This window comes from Solea senegalensis, linkage group LG2, assembly GCF_019176455.1.
Source record: "Solea senegalensis isolate Sse05_10M linkage group LG2, IFAPA_SoseM_1, whole genome shotgun sequence".
Taxonomy (NCBI): domain Eukaryota; kingdom Metazoa; phylum Chordata; class Actinopteri; order Pleuronectiformes; family Soleidae; genus Solea; species Solea senegalensis.
The window spans coordinates 29,622,597-29,642,170 of NC_058022.1; the positions used below are offsets into that span (position 1 = coordinate 29,622,597).

The 19,574-nt window shown below is 40.5% G+C and overlaps 1 protein-coding gene across 8 annotated transcripts in view; it reads right to left on the reverse strand.

Moving 5' to 3' along the window:
* Positions 1-392: 392 nt before the first annotated feature.
* LOC122762497 (collagen alpha-1(XVIII) chain-like) overlaps positions 393-19,574 on the reverse strand; it is a 37,626-nt gene continuing 18,444 nt past the window's right edge. For 4 of the 8 annotated variants that reach the window (XM_044017750.1, XM_044017743.1, XM_044017736.1 and 1 more), the window contains exons 2-43: positions 15,007-15,548; positions 13,960-14,040; positions 13,824-13,883; positions 13,538-13,613; positions 12,951-13,010; positions 11,658-11,800; positions 11,551-11,568; positions 11,004-11,210; positions 10,902-10,928; positions 10,758-10,820; positions 10,589-10,672; positions 10,455-10,505; positions 10,241-10,381; positions 10,109-10,162; positions 9,879-9,923; positions 9,665-9,727; positions 9,178-9,309; positions 8,038-8,103; positions 7,924-7,950; positions 7,649-7,747; positions 7,504-7,539; positions 7,079-7,162; positions 6,836-6,868; positions 6,662-6,694; positions 6,485-6,544; positions 6,120-6,197; positions 5,963-5,998; positions 5,809-5,862; positions 5,655-5,726; positions 5,485-5,550; positions 5,300-5,330; positions 4,922-4,975; positions 4,785-4,819; positions 4,575-4,682; positions 4,319-4,466; positions 4,160-4,224; positions 3,841-3,969; positions 3,716-3,748; positions 3,102-3,623; positions 2,807-3,004; positions 2,502-2,611; positions 393-2,383 (exon numbers count right to left, since the gene is read on the reverse strand). In XM_044017750.1, coding sequence (XP_043873685.1) covers positions 2,170-2,383; positions 2,502-2,611; positions 2,807-3,004; positions 3,102-3,623; positions 3,716-3,748; positions 3,841-3,969; positions 4,160-4,224; positions 4,319-4,466; positions 4,575-4,682; positions 4,785-4,819; positions 4,922-4,975; positions 5,300-5,330; positions 5,485-5,550; positions 5,655-5,726; positions 5,809-5,862; positions 5,963-5,998; positions 6,120-6,197; positions 6,485-6,544; positions 6,662-6,694; positions 6,836-6,868; positions 7,079-7,162; positions 7,504-7,539; positions 7,649-7,747; positions 7,924-7,950; positions 8,038-8,103; positions 9,178-9,309; positions 9,665-9,727; positions 9,879-9,923; positions 10,109-10,162; positions 10,241-10,381; positions 10,455-10,505; positions 10,589-10,672; positions 10,758-10,820; positions 10,902-10,928; positions 11,004-11,210; positions 11,551-11,568; positions 11,658-11,800; positions 12,951-13,010; positions 13,538-13,613; positions 13,824-13,883; positions 13,960-14,040; positions 15,007-15,548 — 4,238 coding nt within the window. In that variant the 3' untranslated portion in view covers positions 393-2,169. The remainder of the gene's footprint in view (positions 2,384-2,501; positions 2,612-2,806; positions 3,005-3,101; positions 3,624-3,715; positions 3,749-3,840; positions 3,970-4,159; positions 4,225-4,318; positions 4,467-4,574; positions 4,683-4,784; positions 4,820-4,921; positions 4,976-5,299; positions 5,331-5,484; positions 5,551-5,654; positions 5,727-5,808; positions 5,863-5,962; positions 5,999-6,119; positions 6,198-6,484; positions 6,545-6,661; positions 6,695-6,835; positions 6,869-7,078; positions 7,163-7,503; positions 7,540-7,648; positions 7,748-7,923; positions 7,951-8,037; positions 8,104-9,177; positions 9,310-9,664; positions 9,728-9,878; positions 9,924-10,108; positions 10,163-10,240; positions 10,382-10,454; positions 10,506-10,588; positions 10,673-10,757; positions 10,821-10,901; positions 10,929-11,003; positions 11,211-11,550; positions 11,569-11,657; positions 11,801-12,950; positions 13,011-13,537; positions 13,614-13,823; positions 13,884-13,959; positions 14,041-15,006; positions 15,549-19,574) is intronic. The other 4 variants (XM_044017712.1, XM_044017720.1, XM_044017704.1 and 1 more) reach the window with 4 other exon arrangements.

The following is a 19,574-nucleotide window of genomic DNA, read 5'->3' on the forward strand; positions in this document are numbered from 1 at the left end:
AAGAAGTGGTTCTATCATGTCTATAAAGCAGCGCTCTCAAACTCAAATGACTTGGGGGCTGGTCAGTTGGGGGCCTGTCAATTGAAAAAATTATATTTGTGATAATATTTTACACAGATGATGATATGATGTATAGTTCACAACAAACACACATTTAATAAGACATTAAAACTTGATTTTAAGTGGCACAAAAGGCCTACGGGCCTTCTTTCCTGCCTTAAATGAAAAAGAGCAGTTAGTGTTCAAAGACAGACATTTGCACTTTGTATTTAGCGAGGCCGGAAGAGGTAAAATTATCCAATAATTCAAAAGACAAAAGTTAGGTGTCACACACCAACGTCAACTTGATAATCATGACATACACTCCAGACAAATCACAGCTTCATCTGAGATCACATCTCACAATTCCTCATTGGTTTATTCACTGAGACGCAGCTTTTCAGGAAAGTTGCTCACATAACAAAGGAGACGGACTGAATTCTACAGGAGTTAATACACACGTAAATTGATTTGTTTATGGCTCGGCTAATACATGACGTTTGGTTTTGGCCAACAATAAGCTCCCTTCTCCTGTTCTGCTCTCTAATTTCAAAGCAAAACAACAAACAAGCACCAGTGCATAAAACAATTATGGCTGAATTCTTTCCAGGTCTCTGTACATTAATTTTATTTGTATGTGCACAAACTTTGTATCAGTGGGAAACTGAAACTGTAATCTTAGGAGTATAACACATAGTAATCAGCTTTGTGTGGGATTTTGCACATTAGCTGTAAGTACTGTATATTAGGAAATGTCTGGGAAACACATTGTAGCTGAACAAGAAAAAAAGCAGTCTATAAAAAATAAATATCCCTTTGTTATTGCTAAAAATACGATTTGAAAATAACATCCCACGCAACGGTGTAACGTGGGTTAAGGGTAACATCAATGAATAGGAGAAGAAATTAAAAAGAAAAAAAACATTTCATAACTCATGGATGCTGAAGACAGTTGCACATTTCAAAGTGAAAAACAACATTTTATAAAGATCAGGAAATGTGGTATTTAAGACACAGGAAACCTTGTTTCAAAGGTTTTAACACTGTTTTTCAGACACTTGAGGAGCACATTTTCATGTCAGAGGAAGGAAATTCTGCAGTAACCAGGGCAACATTTCAATGAATGATGACAGTGGTGGGTCCCACAATATTTCATTCACCTCGTATAAAAATTTCTTAGGAATGTACGTGTGTCATTTAGAAAAGAACATTTCCAAAATATCTTAAAAGACCATGTGATTGAGTTCTACAATTTAAAGAATATAAAACAGTTTAGACTGTTAGAATACTAAGTATAGAATACTATGTCCCAACAAAAAGTCCTCAACTGATTTTCCTTAGTATCTGAAAAGAAATCTGGCGAGGCTGCTTTCTATTTTTATGTTTTTAATGGAATAATAATAAAAGAAAAGAAAAAGAAACAAAAGACTCGCCCTTTTTCAAATGGCTTTTCAACTGTATCTACTTGGTTTTTTGTATTTTATTAGACTGATAGCTTTTTCTGTTTAATTGCTTGTTTGTTATTGTTTGACTGTGTAAAGCATGTTGGGTTGCATTGATATAAATAAATTATTATTATTTTATTATTACCTAAAAAATCTTGATTTGAGTGAGAAAACTGAACTGAATGCAACTGTTTTTTGTGACAAAATATTTTTAACTGAATGCTATTGTTGTTTAATTTCATAATGTCTTGTCAACATGTTAAAGTTCACACCTTCCCATGCAGTTAAACATAGCGTCTGAAGATTTGAAATCTACTTTCAAAACATGTATAGTTCATATAAGGAACTCACTTAACCTCCATTGCTTTGGGGATTAAAATATCAACACCTGGATAAATGTAAACTTTGCCAGCAAGAATCATGTTTTGTATCAGCATATGTGCTGACAAATCACAAACACAAAAGAAAGCACTAGATTAAAAAGGTTCTGGCAACCTACGTGGCTGCCAGAGGGAGTGTTAGTGTGTGTCACCTGAGTTTAACTTAGGTTCAACATGTGGTTTCATCCTGAAGAGCACCATGTTAGATCAGCTAACAAACATTAAGTCATTATTATTAGAAAAAAAATATTTACAAGGCACTGCATATGGAGTGTGTGTGTGTGTGTGTGTGTGTGTGTGTATCTCTATCTCTTGGCGTGACCGATGTAGCTATTCTCAATGCACAGCACAACGTAAGAGCTGGAGCAGCTGCTGGAGCTCTGCTCGAGGAGGTTGCCGCTCTGGAGCGAAGACGCCATCCCAGTCCGTGCCCGGTCGCTCACACGCCACGTCTCGCAGTAGCCGTCGACGTACTGCTGCCCACTACTGGTCGACCCATGCCACATCATCTTTTCTGGCCTGGGGGATCACAAGCAGTGTGTACAGTGAGTTTTTGCTGCTTTATTTTTCAGAATATTAGAAAAGTTATTGTTTACTGGTCATTTTTCTCTTTTTAATTTGTATTTATTTTGGTCACCATGTGTTGTCAGTGAGGACATTTTTGCCATCAAAGGAGTAGATTGGCACATTATCCTTCATTTTGCCATCGTTGAAAATGGCATCCCAGTTGTCAAACAGAAGCTCATCCTGTGGAAGAGGAGACAACACAATGAGCATCACTTAAATCTTAGATTTATTGTGCAAATGCTCCTTTATCTTGACTTTTTTTTAGTCATCTTGTACAGGGATGCAGCCTTTACTCACATTATTCTGATTAGGGGAGTGTTATCTAGTGGCCCTGATGTGACGTATCTTACTCAGTTTGTTTTATATTTTAAATACCTTTAGGTTGACAATTGGCATACGGTCCTTGTCTGCCCTGCGCACGATGCTGTGGAGATCCTGTAGTCTGGCGGACAGGAAGGCCCGAAATGTTCCCTTCATCCCGATGGCCTGAGCCTGGGTGAAGCACAGAAAGTCTGCACCGCGGATCCCCCTCATGGAGCCTGTCTGGGGGCTGTTCAGGGCGATAAGGTGGAGCTGTGGAAACACCAACGTTGTCACATTCTACAGCTCTGTTTTCAAAGCAGTGAAGCTTCAGATGTGACTAAGTCATTTGAAAAGTGGCTTCACTTACACCTGGACCTGAAGTGTGATGATGGACTGGAACATGGGGCACAGGTGGAGGCTGTCTTCGTTGAGGTGTGACAGCATAGCGACCGTCTGGATACGTTGGGCGTTCATGGGCGGTATGGACGGAAAACCTACCGTCTGGATGGTTTATTCGCTCTGTGTAACTTGGATATCTTGGATCTGTTGGTGCAGGGTACCGCGGATCAGGCTGATACCGAGGATCGGGCTGATACCGTGGATCGGGCTGATACCGTGGGTCAGGATGAGGCTGTGGTTCAGGATCAGGCCGTGGGTCAGGTTGAGGGTGTAGGTCAGGGTGATGCTGTGGGTCAGGGTGAGGCTGTGGTTCAGGATGAGTTGGGTATCTCGTTTCAGGGTTGGATGCATGTCGAGGATCTGTGTGTGTCGTATGGTGCACGTTGGGCTGTGCGCGACTGTCAGGTGGACTCTGAGAGTCGGTGTTGGTGTGGTGATCTGGGGAGAAGGGGACGACTGGTGGGGGCTGCACAGCTGCAATCTCATTAGCCTGTAAACAATGTTCATGATATGCATTTAACAGGGCGATTTAAATAATGAGTAAAAGAAAAAAACAAACAAACAAACAAAAAAAACACTCACATCCTCTCTGGGCAAAGCAATGTAGCCCCCAAGCTGAAACATAAACATAAACATAAAGGGGGCATCCACATTATTTCGTAATAAACCTTAATTATTAAGTGTTTTTATGTTCACTGAATGTTTACCTGGACTTGACGAACTCCATCTCGGACACGCAAGTACAGATCTGTTTGGTCTAAAATGTAGACCAGAGAGCCTTCAGGTTGTCTTCTAGCAGTGGCCGTCATGGTGTCATAAGTCCTCAACACCGTTACCTACGATCATTAACCCAGAGTGAAATAAGAACATGCTTTTCAGCCAAATAATATTCATTTATTCTACATTTGGTCATGAGTTGTCAATAACTGTTGCTAATTTTGGTCCAAAAGCTGTGGTGCAAACTAACAATGCTAACAAATGTTGTATTCTTTTTGTATTTAACAAGCAGAAAGAAGATTTCCTCACCCCAGAAGAGTGTCCAGGTAGTCCTGGTACTCCAGGTGGCCCCGGAGGCCCAGGAATATTGATAGCTGTCAAGTAAAGAAATGATGTCACATGAGCTCAAATCATACGTTATGTCAGCTTACATCTTATTTTAGAATATTTGGGTGTGCTTTGACTCACTCTGTGTGCCCCTGTAGGTACCGGACAGAGAGGGTCCAGGAGGTCCAGGTGGCCCGGGTTCCCCTGGCCGCCCATCGTAGCCTCTTCCAGGTGGACCAGGTGGCCCCTGAGGGCCTGGTGGGCCAACAATGGAGTCACCTTGAGGTCCCTGATAGGACAAGAAGATACAATCTGAGTTTCAGCTCCAGTTAATGGACAAAATGAGGTCATTCAATTGTGTATGGGAAATGAAAATGGCATAATTATGTAATCTTACTGGAGGTCCAGGAACTCCTGGAGCTCCACTCCCTCCATAGCGCGAGTCATAATATCCTCCCGATTCTCCTTTCTCTCCTTTCATTCCAGGTTCACCTTTCAACTCATTCTGGTCAAATGAATGTCAAGAAATATGAAGTGAAATCTTACAACTTAGCCATAAACAACCACTCACTGCAAGTAACAACAGGTCTACAGAGTTGAGGCTTACCCTTAATGTGTGAATGTCATATCTGGACCCAATACCTGGATCAGAAACAAAATGTCTCGCTTTACCACTGTCTAAACGCTAAAAGCTTAAAAATGCATGAAGATTTACAGCATGTGCACCGATAAAATGCGTGATACCTGGTATTTCAAGTAGCCCGGGTAATCCACGATCACCTTTCTCTCCTTTGACAGCTAAAAACAAAGCAGGGCAGCAGCAACAACGTGTCGAGTTAAGCACAAGTACTTTCATCTTTGAAAACACATTCTTGTTGTGGATGAGAATCTGATGCTAGAGCCAGGGGCACGGCCGCATGAAAAAACATGATAGTGTTCATTTTCCATTCATTTTCGTTATACAGATTGTGAGCTTAACTTTGGATACGCCACCTTCCACATCACTACGTTTTAAATCTGATGGGATCTGTACGTCCTCATGTGACAGAAAAGATGTCTTTGACATCATGATAAAACTAGTACAAGACACAGCATAGCATTCACAATACGCAGTGATCTCACCGGGGTAGTATCTGGAGTAATGATCATGTACCTGAAGGGAAAAGACAAATATAATCTTGTAGCGTAAGAAGCAACTGTAGGACACTTAAAATAACAAATAATAAACACATTTATGATGTATTTTTCAGTTTAAACCAATCTTCAATTCTCTCACTCAGGTGAATATATATAATGTCCGGACTTACTCCGAGTCTGTTGATGGGTGCAGGAGGTCCAGGAGGTCCTGGAGGGCCTGGTGGACCTGGAGGACCCTGGGAGAAAACAAATATTGATTACTATGTGTGTATGTGTTGAAGGACTGACTATACAAAGTATGAATAACTTAAATTAATGGAATAATAAGCCAGATACTAACAGGATATGGATATTCAGATCCACCTCTCGAATCTCCCTTCTCTCCTTTGACTCCATTCAGGCCAGGTCGCCCCTATAATCAAACACATAAACTATTTTTATATTCCTATTTTATATTTAGCATATTTTCATTTAAAATTTAGAAAGACAGTTACCGGTCTTCCTGGAAACCCAATCTCTCCCTTCTGGCCTGAAGGTCCAACTGGGCCCTGGAGAAAAAAAATGTGGATATGGATTTATTGGCAGTGTGGTGTGATACTATTATGTTAATGAAATATGAGCAAGATATTAAAAAAAGATGGTACTCACTGGAGGTCCAACAGGACCAGAAGGTCCCATCTCACCCTGTAAATAAAGGTAAGCTGTAAACACTGACATTTTTTACACAACAATCAATAGATGTTTGGACATTTTGGACATTCATGTTTATGAATAATGCTTCATAAAGCACAGGAGGTTTTTTTACCGGCTGTCCTGCAAGGCCACCCAGGAACATCGGTGTCCCATCAGGTCCCATGATGATACCAGGCTCACCTTTCTGTCCCTGAATAACATATTTTACCACAAACGTTTAACACAATTCATTCTGTAGCTCTAGGTGAAACATCCAAAGCCGTATGTGTTGTGTCTCACGAAAATCAATCAAAACTACATCGTGATATATAATGTTAATGAATTATTATGCCCTCATATTTAAACTTAAATATAGCTACTTTTTTTTTTAATGTTTGCATTGTATAATGTGGAAAAAATACATCTAATATAAATGTTTTAGGTGTGTAAAATCAAACTATTCTCAAATTAGAATAAAACAGAATAGAACTATTCTACCTTAGCTGCATATCCTGGAGGACCTTCATCTCCTTTGTCTCCTTTGGGTCCAACAGGTCCCTTCATGAGAACACACATTTACACATGAATGATGAATTACACATGATCCATTTATGTGCATTAATAGGATTCTTCCATGTGTAACAGTGTGATGATGATGACGATGATGATACATACCGGGAATCCAGCTCGACCTGGAACACCAGGTCCCTATGGAACAGAGAAAAAAACAGTGTGTGATGAGACAAAATGTTCTTTTCATGAGAAAAAAATGAATGTTAGACTTCTATTTAGGTTTATATTGAGGTTAGAGTGAGTCATTTAAAGGACCAAAGGGTGTGTTGCACTCACCTGCCCCCCTTCGGTCCAATATGCTTCGTTATACTACAGCAAGACAAAGTTAGGTCAGTTAGTGTGGAGGTGAGCAAACAATCCAGCCAGCAGTGACTGTTAGTGAATATGAGTAACTCAAACAGCAACTGAGAGCGTGAACAAGCGATTTTTAGTGAACAAGCAGTGACGTGGCAAACATTCATGTTCATGTGCAGGTTATTTTTTTTTTTGTTTATTTTTCAGTTCTTCATCAACCCTCACATCTCCTGTCTGGTAGACGATCTCTCCTGGAGGTCCGGGAGGTCCTGGAGGTCCAGCTGGTCCACCTTCTCGCCCTGGCAGACCCTGCAACACAAAATTACAAAAAATGAAACACAATAAAAGACAATAAATTGCCAAAGTAGAAACATGTCAGCTTAGCATCATGGAAAAATAAAAATCCTCGTCATGCAGGAAAGTGCTCAACCTTCATGGAAGACAAACAATAACACAGTTGTAGCATCCGACCAAAAGCACACAAAAGGGCATTTTACGAAAAAGCAGACCCCAAAATGAACCAAATGTTTTTATTTTTCTCAGCTCAAACACTGATGTTCTTTTTATCTTTTGTTAAAACCTGCATAGTTTCTATTTTTTTTATCAGGCAGGAAGATTGGAAATTTGGTTTACACAATACATGCACTCACCCTTTCGCCTTTCTCTCCTCTGTCTCCCCTTTCACCCTAGAAATGGAACACACTTATTGGTATAATGCCATGAAAACTAACTAGTCCAAGTCTAATCAAATGGTCGAGTCTAAAAAAAACATGTACAAACAGTTTATGTACATACAGGCTGCCCAGGGAATCCGTCTAAGCCTGATGACCCAGTCGGTCCTCTTGGTCCCTCTACTCCTTTTTCTCCATGGTTGCCTGGTAAACCTGGTTTACCCTGGAATTCACAATTAAAACATTACTAATAATAATAATGTCACCACAATTATTTAATACAAATTGTATTGATGTTTATAATGTAGAAACACTTTGCATTCTTAAAACGGAGGCAATGGATTGACTGAGACACACAGCTGTAAACAACACAAACCCACACAGACTCTTTGTACTTACGGGTAAACCTGCGATACCAGGTGGACCCTGTTAAGACATGATGCAGGACAGCGTAAGATATGATACGTGTAGTGAAGAGAAGGACAGCAGTGTCATGTATGAGTGAATAGGTACCTGTGGTCCAGGTGGGCCTGCAAGTCCAGGCAAGCCATTGGTCATATCATATCCATCCTGGTCAGTCTTTGTAAGGAGGAGATTTGACATGAGGAAGATGATTAATACAGATGGCTGCAACTCTATGTCTTTTTCTTAAGCGTAGTGAATTAACCACAATCCAGGTTTGATGTGATTCACATAAGAAGGAGTGTGTTAAATCCAGTTTAATAAAAAGTGTGCAAAGGTACACACACCTACTGGGAGCTGGGCTAGATTGAAAAATTCTAAAGTAGTCATTATACCTTTATTATCACGACCAGGTGACATTTCAGGCCTAAGATCCCCTTCAGACCAAATTCATATTTTAAAAATGTAATTGCAAGCAAATTTGAGCAATAATATTGATCTGAATGGTATGTACATCAGCATATAACATTTCCATTGGCATGCGGGGTTACTTTGTGCATGTACTAATTACATCACATATATTTAAGCTGGTTACATGTTGGCTTTGGTCAATTTGTTCATTTTCCCAGTTTAAATTTTGTCAATATGTGTCTTTGTGTCAACAAATCACACAGCAACTCATTTTGGCAACAAATGGCACCTAGATTTAGCCCCAGTTAGCTTCCAGTGTCACTTATGGCAAGCTAATGCCTTTATATCCATTCTGTTTCAAGTTGAGAGCCTAATATCTCAATAGAAATACAGTTCTAGGAAACCCAATATATTAAAAAACACCAAAATACCTGATTCACCCAAAAAAGTTTTATTTTGTGCTATAGAGACAAAATTATTCCAGGATCTGTACAGTGTGTAACCTGCCTTTCGCTCTATGTCGCAACATTCATGTGGAGGATAAAGCGGTAGAATACAGATGGATGGTTAATGATCACTATATCACTTTGCAATACATTAAAAGGCTCAATAACCTTATAAAACATTTAAACACAGCAGTTTTTAGTTTTTAGCAAAAATCAACTAAACATGAGCACAGTTTTTGAGGATTGACACATGTACGGGTGTAGTGAATATTTAGGGCACTAGAAAACAGAAAATCTTTTACTTATCTCTATGACAGTAACACTGAAGAAAGTATTCACCTTATTCTGTTTTCAACCCTTTCTAACCAAGCGTTAGAAAGAAATCTCTACTTACATAGCCAATTCGGTGTGGTGGCCCCGGTGGTCCAGGAGGTCCTGGAGGACCAACTGGTCCCATGGGACCTGGAAGCCCTGCAAGCCCAGTTTGCCCTGTTACACCTGTCTGTCCTGGGTCCCCAGGAGAACCCTGGGAAATAAAAATGTTGATGTTTTGGTTCAGTGAAACATGGAAATACCTGTCAGTGCAGCCGCAGCAGAATACCAAGCAATGCCACAAACAGGACAAATTCAACAGACTCGTGCAGAGACAGAAAACCAGAGAGTCAAGAGACTGAGATCCAGAAAAACATCACACAAGAGAAAGACAGCAGAAGAACATGGGAAAATTTTTGTCCTCCAAATTTTGTTGGGTAAGAAAAACAAAGCTTTGAGGATCATGTAGTTTAAAAGTTCAGAAACTAGGACCACAGCAAGTTGAATTATGAAAAGGAAAGGACGTCACAAAAGCAGAAACCCCCCCAGCACAGTGACCCGTTACACACCGTAGAGGATGGAGTAAAGTAAGAGAATAGGCCCGTGAGAAAGTTGGAGTCCTGCGTGTTTTGCTGGAGGAAAGCGACAAATAACAGAGAAGATCTATTTGTGTGCTCCTGCCACAAATGTGTCCATGAAACATAACACTCATGTTTTGTTTTGTTTTGCCACAGATTTGAGTTTGGGGTTAAAAAAAAAAACAACAACTCAGACTTAAGTTACCTTCTCGCCAGCTGTTCCAGGAAGACCCAGCTCTCCACTGTCACCCTGGAGCAAAACAGATGGACATATAAAAGGACAAAAGGACATCACACGTGCTTTGTAGCCCCGTTTGCAGCTCATTGTCTCCACAATCATCAGACAAAACTGTACAAATATCTATTGGTTTCCTGAAGTGAAAAAAGAGCCACGATGTGTGTTATTTTTTGTATTCTTTGAGAATACATTCTCACCTTCGGTCCACTGAGTCCAGGTTGACCTGGTGCACCAGGAAGACCAGGAGGACCCTGAAAGGGTAGACATGATTAATTCATGAAGTAATGCTTGAGCACAATAAACAATCCCAGTAAAGTAAGAATACTCACTGGCAGACCAGGGGCTCCATCTAGTCCAGGTGGTCCAGGAGGTCCAAAGGCTATGGGACCATCGGGACTAAGTGCTACTGAGGTACCAGGGATCCCCGGAGGTCCAGGGGGGCCAGGGGGACCAGGAAGACCACGGAAACCCTGGAAAACAAACCACAACATGATTACATTGCGTAAAAACTCAATGCATACACTTTAAAGATGGTCAACATACCCGGAATTTGTCCAAGTCTGGGAATCCTGAGCCCTCCATGTCCACAAATGTCTAACAAAACATAATTAATTAAGTATAGTGACCAATAAGTCAAGAAAACTTGAATACTGAAAGAAATTGAAGTGTGGACGTACTGGGCGATCGCCACTGCTAGGTCCAGGAGGTCCTGGTAGACCTGGTGGTCCTCTGGCTCCAGGCTGACCCTCCCCACGATCACCCTACAAAGATTTAGAAGCCACCGATTATTACATTGAATGAAGCCCTTTGATAAAAGGTACTACTCCATCATTGTCCAGTATGTACCTTTTCACCTTTGGTACCAGGTGTTCCAGAATTTCCTGGGAGACCTGGTGGCCCAGCAGGACCCTAAAAACAGCAACATAACAATGAAATGTAAATTTCCAGAAAATAAATATTTCTTTGTGAGGAACTTTGTAAGGAACTTACAGATTTTCCATCCTCTCCTGGATCACCCTGGAAGACAATCAACAGTGAATGACTGTTCTATCATTCTGTATCTGTATCTAAAAACAAAACAGTCAAACTCACAGGCTCCCCATCAGCTCCTGCAGGTCCTATGGCGCCATCCAACCCTGGCAGTCCAGGAGGACCAGGAGGTCCAGACACCTGCTGCACGACAGAGCCGTCCCCGAGTCGGACAACCTCAGCTGCAGGCCCGGGAGGACCGCGGGGCCCAGAAGGCCCCAGTGCCCCGCGCTCTCCTTTTTTGCCGGGGTATCCGAAGCCAGAACTGCCCTAGTGGGGAGGAAAAGCAGAGAAATCACCAATAGAAAACATAAAATGAAAATGTTTAATGGAGGAAATGTTATTTGAAATTTAATTTAACATTACTGTCAAAGAAAATGTTTCTGTTGTTTGTATATGTGTTTGTCTACATGTGGCTGTGGTTTATGTTTATTAAGATTTAACACTGACCTTGTTTGTCTGTTTATTTGTGTTTTGTTTAGTAGAGATATGTTGCACTTGTTTTGTTGTGTAGCATTGTTTCGTTGTTGTTGTGTATATTGTTTAGATTTGAAAATAAATATTATTATAAAAGGAATGAACGACAATGGTAGAGATGATAGGAACTTACCTTTTCACCCTTTTCTCCCTGAAAAACAGAAACAATCAGACAAATCAGTCATAAGTCACTGATATCACTGAGTGATGCGGCTGAAAACACGGCTCACAGTCATTTACCTTCTGTCCGCCTTCTCCACCCTGAGAGGAGACCCCAGAGCCAATGCTGAATCCTGACTCTCCCTTCGGCCCCGCAGGACCTAAGTCACCCTTTAAGCCTTTCTCTCCACGGTCACCTTTCTCACCTTTAGCACCACCGGGACCTGAAGAAGGCGTCACATGGAATGGGTTACACAGGTTGTAATGATCAGCACCACTTGCACATGCATGAGTAAACACAAACTACAAAAACATTGCTTTATGAAAAGGTCTGGAAAGTAACAGAGGAAATGCAGTACAATAGTGAGTACAAAAATGATTGTATATATTATATTATATTGATTAAATACGAATCAGGTCTAGGCCTGCAATGATTATTTGAATAATCAATTACTAATCAATTTATGAATCATCAACTATTTTGATAATCAATGATTCAGTTTTAGAGGTTGTTTTTTAATAATTAAAACAACTTGAAGAGGACTATTTTCTGATGACACTGATTCACCACCACCACCATTAAAAGCAATCTGAAACTACTAATTGCTTCATGCATGACACGAAACATAAAACGTGAAACCAATGTGCAACAAAAAGCACCAAAAGCAAAACACAGACAAGTCTGTAATGATTAAACCAAGAGATATTTGCACATTAGAAGGGACTTTTCCACCTCTTCATGAACCTGATTGAAACTTTTTGGCCAGTAGATACAATGAAGTCATCTGCTCAGTAGAGGGCGATGCTGCTGCTGCATTATTCAATTCATCCCTCCAATGTGACTGGATTCAGATGTTCATGTGCATATTTTAATGTAGGAATCGCAAAGTAAATCTAAAATGATTTATGTAATATCACCACCGGCAAGTTACAAGCCTCCCCTCTTAATTATTTTATTCATCCGTTGTTCATGTATACAGGGAAAAATGTGCATTCAGTTTTATTTCACACCGTAACCTGCTGCTGTGATTCAATACAATATACCAGGCACAAAACTGAATTAACAAAGCACCGAAACAGCAAGCAGAACCCGCTGTGAGACATCTGATGAGAAATCAAATGTTAAACAGTGAAGCTGGAGCTTGTTTCCTATATGAAACAAAGGAGAAGGAGTAGGACAACTCCTGCTAAATGACATTTATATACGAGCAGATTGAAAAGGGAGCAACAAGCAAACCACCACCGACGTGCTCACAGCTCACAAAAATCAGGCTCATTCTATAGCATGACATGACAGGAGGGCCATGTGTTGGTTAATCTGCATCAGCAGTTCTGAGAGCTGCTATCAATATCCTTTTGCCCCCAGAGACCCACCTCTAGGGCCTGGTGATCCAGACTGGCTGTAGTCCACTGATGGCAGCTGATACCTGACGTCTGAAGTCAACACAAACACAACATTACCTGCTGCTCAGTTGGATTACAGAGCGAGGTGAGTGTAAATGGTTAATTTGTGTTGGAATTTTTCAGAGGTGATAATTGATGAGACACTGTGTAAGACTTTGTTATGTCCTATTAGTTTTAATTTGGGCTTCTTTTTTTTTTTTTACCTCTGGCATCACAAGTTAAATGCTCAAAAAACCAAGAAAATTGCTCTGCATCTTCAATAGTCCTCCTGAGGGCACTAAAGAGTTACAGTTCCACTCTGCGGAGAATGCTGAAACCCTGCAGCAACACTCGCCCACACGCTCAGGTCCAAACAGGCACCCTAATGCACATATTTCTGCATAAAAACAAGCTGATTGTATATGACACTTATTTGGCAGCAGCTGCTGCATGATTTAAAATGTCTTTGCCACAGTCTGTTTAAATTTACTGTGATCAGCATTTTTGGCAGGTGCATGCCGAAGACTTGCACTCAGGGATTCTAAAGTGGGTGATGAGGACTTTGGTTTTCCTGTTACCTGTTTCTTTGAGTCTAGTTCCCTCTGAGGAGATCAGTGGTGGCTCGGGTACTGGACGGAAAGGTGCAGAGGTGGTCTAAAAAAACATAGGACAGAGGAGAGTAGAATAGAAGTAGAATAGTTAGGGAGGCCGGAATTTTGCATAGCTAGTTTGTGTCATCGTATAATCTCGAAAAAAAAAATTTAAGTCCGTGGAATGGCCCAGTAGGTGAAATAGGGGTCAAACTATCCAGATTTAACCCTAAATTTTGTCCAAAAAAAGCAACTGGCTGTGTGAAAAACTGACCTTCACAGTGTGTCCTGTTTGTCTCCTTTCACCGTCACCACTGCCAAAGTCTCCAGAAGCCTAAGAAGCGGGAAGAGAAAGGTTTTTGAAGCGAAGCCACACTTTGACACCGTAAAATTTAAGCGTGAACACTCACAGCGTCAGAGTCGTCCTCATCATCGCACAGGCGCTCAGCTGCCCGAGAGTTTCCCACCACTTTGAGCTCTGCAATCTGCCCCTAAACACACAAACACACACGCAAACAGTGGGAAAACATTTGATTTCACCATGACATGACTCATTATAGTCAATCAGGCACGAATTCTCTCACTTTTATCACACTCAGATGGAAACTATGAGAGAAATGACTCACAGAGTTGAATATTGTGTTAGCTGCTTTTAAAATGTTACACACAATTTGGATGTTTGACACAGGGGTTGAAAGAAGACTCTTTAAGGCAGGGTTTCCTTTGGCTCACAAGACTTGTATTCTTAAACAAGTAAAACACAACAATAAGAATAATGATATAATACCCTACTAAGTATTTTACAAGTTCACAAAATATGTTAAAAGCTCATTATTTTTGAAGTTCAGTACTGCAAAGGCTTTGTGACCATTGCATGTAGGCACCTGGGTCAAGGCTCAGAGGTGAGGTCAAGTAAAACATTTACAAGAAAAGGGGAGGTTTAACACAAAGATGCCACAGGGAGATATAAAAGAGGTCAAACCTGCACAGTGTTTTATATTCTGACTTCTCCAGCTCCCATGGGTGACTTTTGAGGCAGGATTTATTGCTATTTTTGATTAATTTCTGTCAGAAATGTGATGAGTAAACATTATTCAAAGCTCAAGCATTTCCTCTGCTGGAAACATTGAGTTTGTGGTTAGAAAAGTGACTCTAGTGTGTTTTTATTTAGTGCACAAAATCAGTTTGATTAAGTCCTGCCCTTTTTCAAATTCAATAATAGAAGTTTGTGATTAAGGCTGTAACTGACAGCTAGTGTCATGTTTGCAACTATGTTTTTATTACTTTCATCCTGAGAAAAAAGAAGATTCTTCTGGATCTTTCTATATAATATATAAAATAATAATATTAAATAAAACAAATTTACCATGCCTCTGGAAGAGGATTTAGCTTGCAGCTTTGGTGTGGTTATCCATGTATGCAACACTTTATGATTATTTTAATTCCAATTTCTTTACCTGGAACTTGTCAACATCAGCTCCTCCTGCCTGACCCACAAAGATCCCCGCTCCTGGGTCCAGCTCCATTGGGTCCGGGGAACGCTCAAACTTCACCAACTGTGGCTCAGAGTCACAGCCGTGGTAGAACGTCACCACCTCCTCAAAGATGGACAGCGAGAAGCGACTCCAGGTGTTCACCAAGCTCGGCACCTCAAACCTGGCCGCCTCATATGAAGCCTCAGAGTCGGGCTCAGTGTAGAAGAACTGCACGGTCTGGCGGCCGGACTTCACCTCACTGAGCTTGACCCCAACATACATGATCTTCTGAGGCCCATCAGTGATGGAGAAGAGGACAGAGGCAGCAGAAGTGGTGGGCTTGATGTGGAAGGTGAGGGAGAAGTGGCGGTAGAACGGGTTGGGGAAGTGGGCCAAAGCCGGTTGTCCCGACACAGCCCCAGGGGTAAAGGCATAAGCGGGCTCCCCCCTCGGCCCACTCACCCCGATGATCGCATTTGGTGGAGGGTCTCCTATCAGCTGAAGCAAGGAGATGCCACTCTCCTCTAGAAGCAGAGAGAGGAACATGACAATGGAGTCTTAATGTTAAAGTAAGTAGTCTTAAAAGACAAATCAGATAAAACTGCCTTCAAGAGCAACTGGAAACACAGATATCACTTGCATGTGAGTGAACTTTTTTATTTCTATTTTAAATCATTAGGGTTTAACTGGACTATTGAGAAGCCATGCACTTCATTCTGGAACATATTTTACCATTACTTACTGCAATTTTATTTATTTTTTTTACAATAAATGTATGTGCCTGAAGAACGAGTAGATTAGATGCACTTGAAGGCAGCATTAGTTTCAAACAGAGACACTGAAGCACAGAAATGATCAGCAAGTCACAAGTTCTTTGGAAGAGAATTAACTATCCAGAGCTCTCTACCAGTCAATATGAAAAATCCAGGAGGTGTTTCCTTGAGATGAAGGCATTCTTTTTAAACTTACAAAACATGTCTGGATGTGTTAACGATTGTTAAATTTAAATGAGTCAATGACTCTGACAGCGAGCTGAACCGCTTGTTATCCAGGTGGAAAAGCAAACCACAGATTCAGTCAGAGACTGCTCGGGTATGCAGCGCACAGGAGGCAGAGGCAGGATTTGAATCCCAGTTGCTGCTCAGCCATCACATTTCTCGTGTGCAAACAAACAAACAAACAAGAAAAATTCATCTGGATATTTTTTTTACAGCAAACTTGTGATAAAAACCCATGTCTTTAAATCTGAGTGGTCACCATGTACTGTTTTAACTGGGTTTCTGAGGTTCACTTCCCCAAAATGACAAGAAAAATAACTGCTACACTGAGATTTAACAGCAATTAAAGCATTAATGGTGATTAAAGTTTAAACTTGGCAACTTGACAAAGGCAGTATTGGTATCAAAACAGCTCTGCACAACTCAAGATCAAAATATTTCATGGTGTGATATTGCGTCCATTAATTCAAGTGCTATAGTGGTGTGTTAATGCTCTTGAGAGTGGGTTTCTGACTGAGTGTTTTTTTGTTGTGTAATCCTTAGGCCACGAGTTACTACCGTAGCGAGTAAGTTGCCTTTCAACTCTAAGGTTGTGGGTTAAATTTCCGGCTCATGCCGATGTGTCCTTGGGCAAGACATTGAACCCCACATTGCTCCTGATGGCAGCGTGTGAATGAGTAAGAAAGATATGTGATAGTGAAATGTGCTGCACATAGATGCGCTGTATAAAAGAGTGAGTGAATGGGTGAATGGCAAATCTGTAGTGTAAATCAGCTCATCATCAATAGAAAAGTGCTATATAAGATTATAGCCATTTTACTCTCGAGTTTTTCTAAAAAAGTAGAAAATTTGAGTGAGAAAAAAACTCACAATATATCACTTAAGCATTTTGTTTATTTTCTTTATGGTACACTGTGTATGACTGGAGAGGTCAGTGGAAATTAATGGAAACTGCTGATATTTCAGTTCCCATATAGACTAAAATAGCCTTAAAAAGGGAAGAGGCAGCAGCCTAGAGACCTACGATTATTTTTCTCACATTCAGTCATCGCAAGGGAGAAAGCATTTTAGTCTAGCTTGAACACAGTGATCTCCTGAGGGCGCTGTCATCGCAGATTCATGAGAGCACCACACAAAACACTACAATCTGTGGATTAAAGGGTCACACATGTCACTGGTGGGGTTTTCCTATGTTTCTGAACAAATGTGAAAGTATCACAGTTTTCTGTCAAAGTCTCAAAGAAAGAACAGCGACGCCTCCAAAATAAAGAAACACTTATATAACCCATGATGGAGGCTGCACAGTGGCTGATTAATTGTTGTACTAGTCAAGTATGGAGCATTAAAGGCTACAAATGAGATTTCCTTCAACAGAATATTACATAAAACCATTTGCTTTAGCTCTAATCCAACTCTCCATGACCAATGTCTTAACGATATGTAACAAAGTAAAGCACAGGGAATGGCAGGTTTGGTTGAAACATGATTTGAACAATGACATCAATCATCAATGACATTAAAATTGCTGCTCTATCATTTAAAGATTAATGAGTAACATTTAGGAGTGTAACATGCAATGCATACATATGTTTATATAAGTGAGTAATCACTTTTAAGTAAAAAATCTTCTCGTTTTCATAGCTTTAGAATAAGTCTTTTATATGTACTTTAGGCAAGGGTCTTGCTTTATGGAGGCAGCCAGCTTGTGCTGACAAACCAACCAGAGCAGGTATTTTGTGTTTTGAAGCGAAAGCTGACTACACAGCGAAAAACGACATCATTTCTGGGATGCAAGGGCCACCGTAGTTCTAGTTCCCTATATAATCAGCACTCTCACCATTAGTTATCACTAATTCTTACATACTAGACTTTTAAGCATAAAGATAATTGACTTTTTTTGAATGTAAAATGACTACAGTAGACTACAAAACTACTTTTTTATGGCACTTTTAGAGTTACATTTCTTATTCTCAGGGCCTGCTCAGCTTCTACCTGCTACAAAAGTTACATTATGTTGAGCAACACTCTGCCATGGAAACGTATTAACTGGTCAAGTAGTTAATAACCAACTGCACATCTGCACAGGCCAACCCAACGCTGGCAGGGAGTAATCCGAAACACATGTTCTCACACACACACACACACACAGCAGTGGCGGGTATTATGTTGTCTCGACCTGTGCTGCTACATCCTGTGGGACTTGGTCCAACTGGAGCTGGAATAGGACGCGCTGGCCGGGTGGTCAGCTTCCCACTGAGGGCACCTGCCATTGGTTAATCTTACACTGACACAGCTGCTGCTGCAGCTGCTGCTCCAATCGGTTGGGTCAGATTATGTATGTGGAATTAATTATTCTAAATGACAGTGAGGAAACGTGCATGACAGGTCCTGAAGTATTCTCATTTCATACACACTCACATGTGGAAGTCCAGTGTAGCAGCAACGTGGAAGCAACAGTAAAGCTTCACATGAATAACTACTCTTAGAGAACCTGAGCATAATAATTACACACTTTTCTTTATCACGGTTTAAATCTGAGTCTCTGAATTAAATTATGTTTTTCCTGTGAAGCAGTGGTTCCGAACCTCGGGGCTGCACAAGAGAGTCTCAACCCGAAACATTAAGAGGAGGGAAGCCAGAAAAGCCATTACCCAAACTTTTTTAATTATGTCCCTGAATGTCATTAAATGTACCGTAACTTTCCAGTCTTCCAGAAATAAAAGAAAGAAACAGATTGAGTTCTGGTCGTACTTTCATAACATAACATAGTGCAGTGGCATTATCTCTCACTTCTTCAGTGGCACTGAGTCAAGTGATGTCTCTGAGGCAGATTTACAAACACAGACGCAAAACACTTCATATTGCTACACATGTGCAGCAGTGCTCCTGTGTCAAATTGCAAATGCAGTAATTTATTGCAAATGAATCCATAAATGACTTAATAGTTCATATTTTGATGGTGTATCTCATGGTATCACCTTTTAAAACCTATTACACAACATACCTGTATATTCTGAACTGAAGCTTGACTTGTGAAAAGTTGTATCACAAATCGAAATTGCAATATCTGTGAGAATGTTCCTCACATCGTTCAGAACTGAACACACTTAGCCATCAGGTGTAACTACAAGATCAAAATGCTGCTTATATCTGTAGAAACTAAACTAAACTACATAAATACTGTCATTCTTAAAAGTCCAGTATGTAAGAAATGGTGACATCTAATGACCACAAATTGTAACAAATGGCTGATTCCAAGCATCAATTTCCTGGGTCTTAACATACCGATTAATTATGTATTTAATCGGTACATAGTATAGCTATGAAAATCAAGCAATTCTTATTTTAAACCAATTATACACTTATACACTATGCCTTTAACGCGTAGCAACCTTACATACTTTGTGCCGTGAGTTTGAAGAAGTTTTTCTGTGCACATGAGAGAAATAGGTTTCCCAGTTTGTTGTGACTGAACTTGTGGTCAACTGTGGCCATTAATCTGGAGCTGTAAGTCCTCAGCTTTCTGGTTGTCCATTACAATGCTCATCCAGT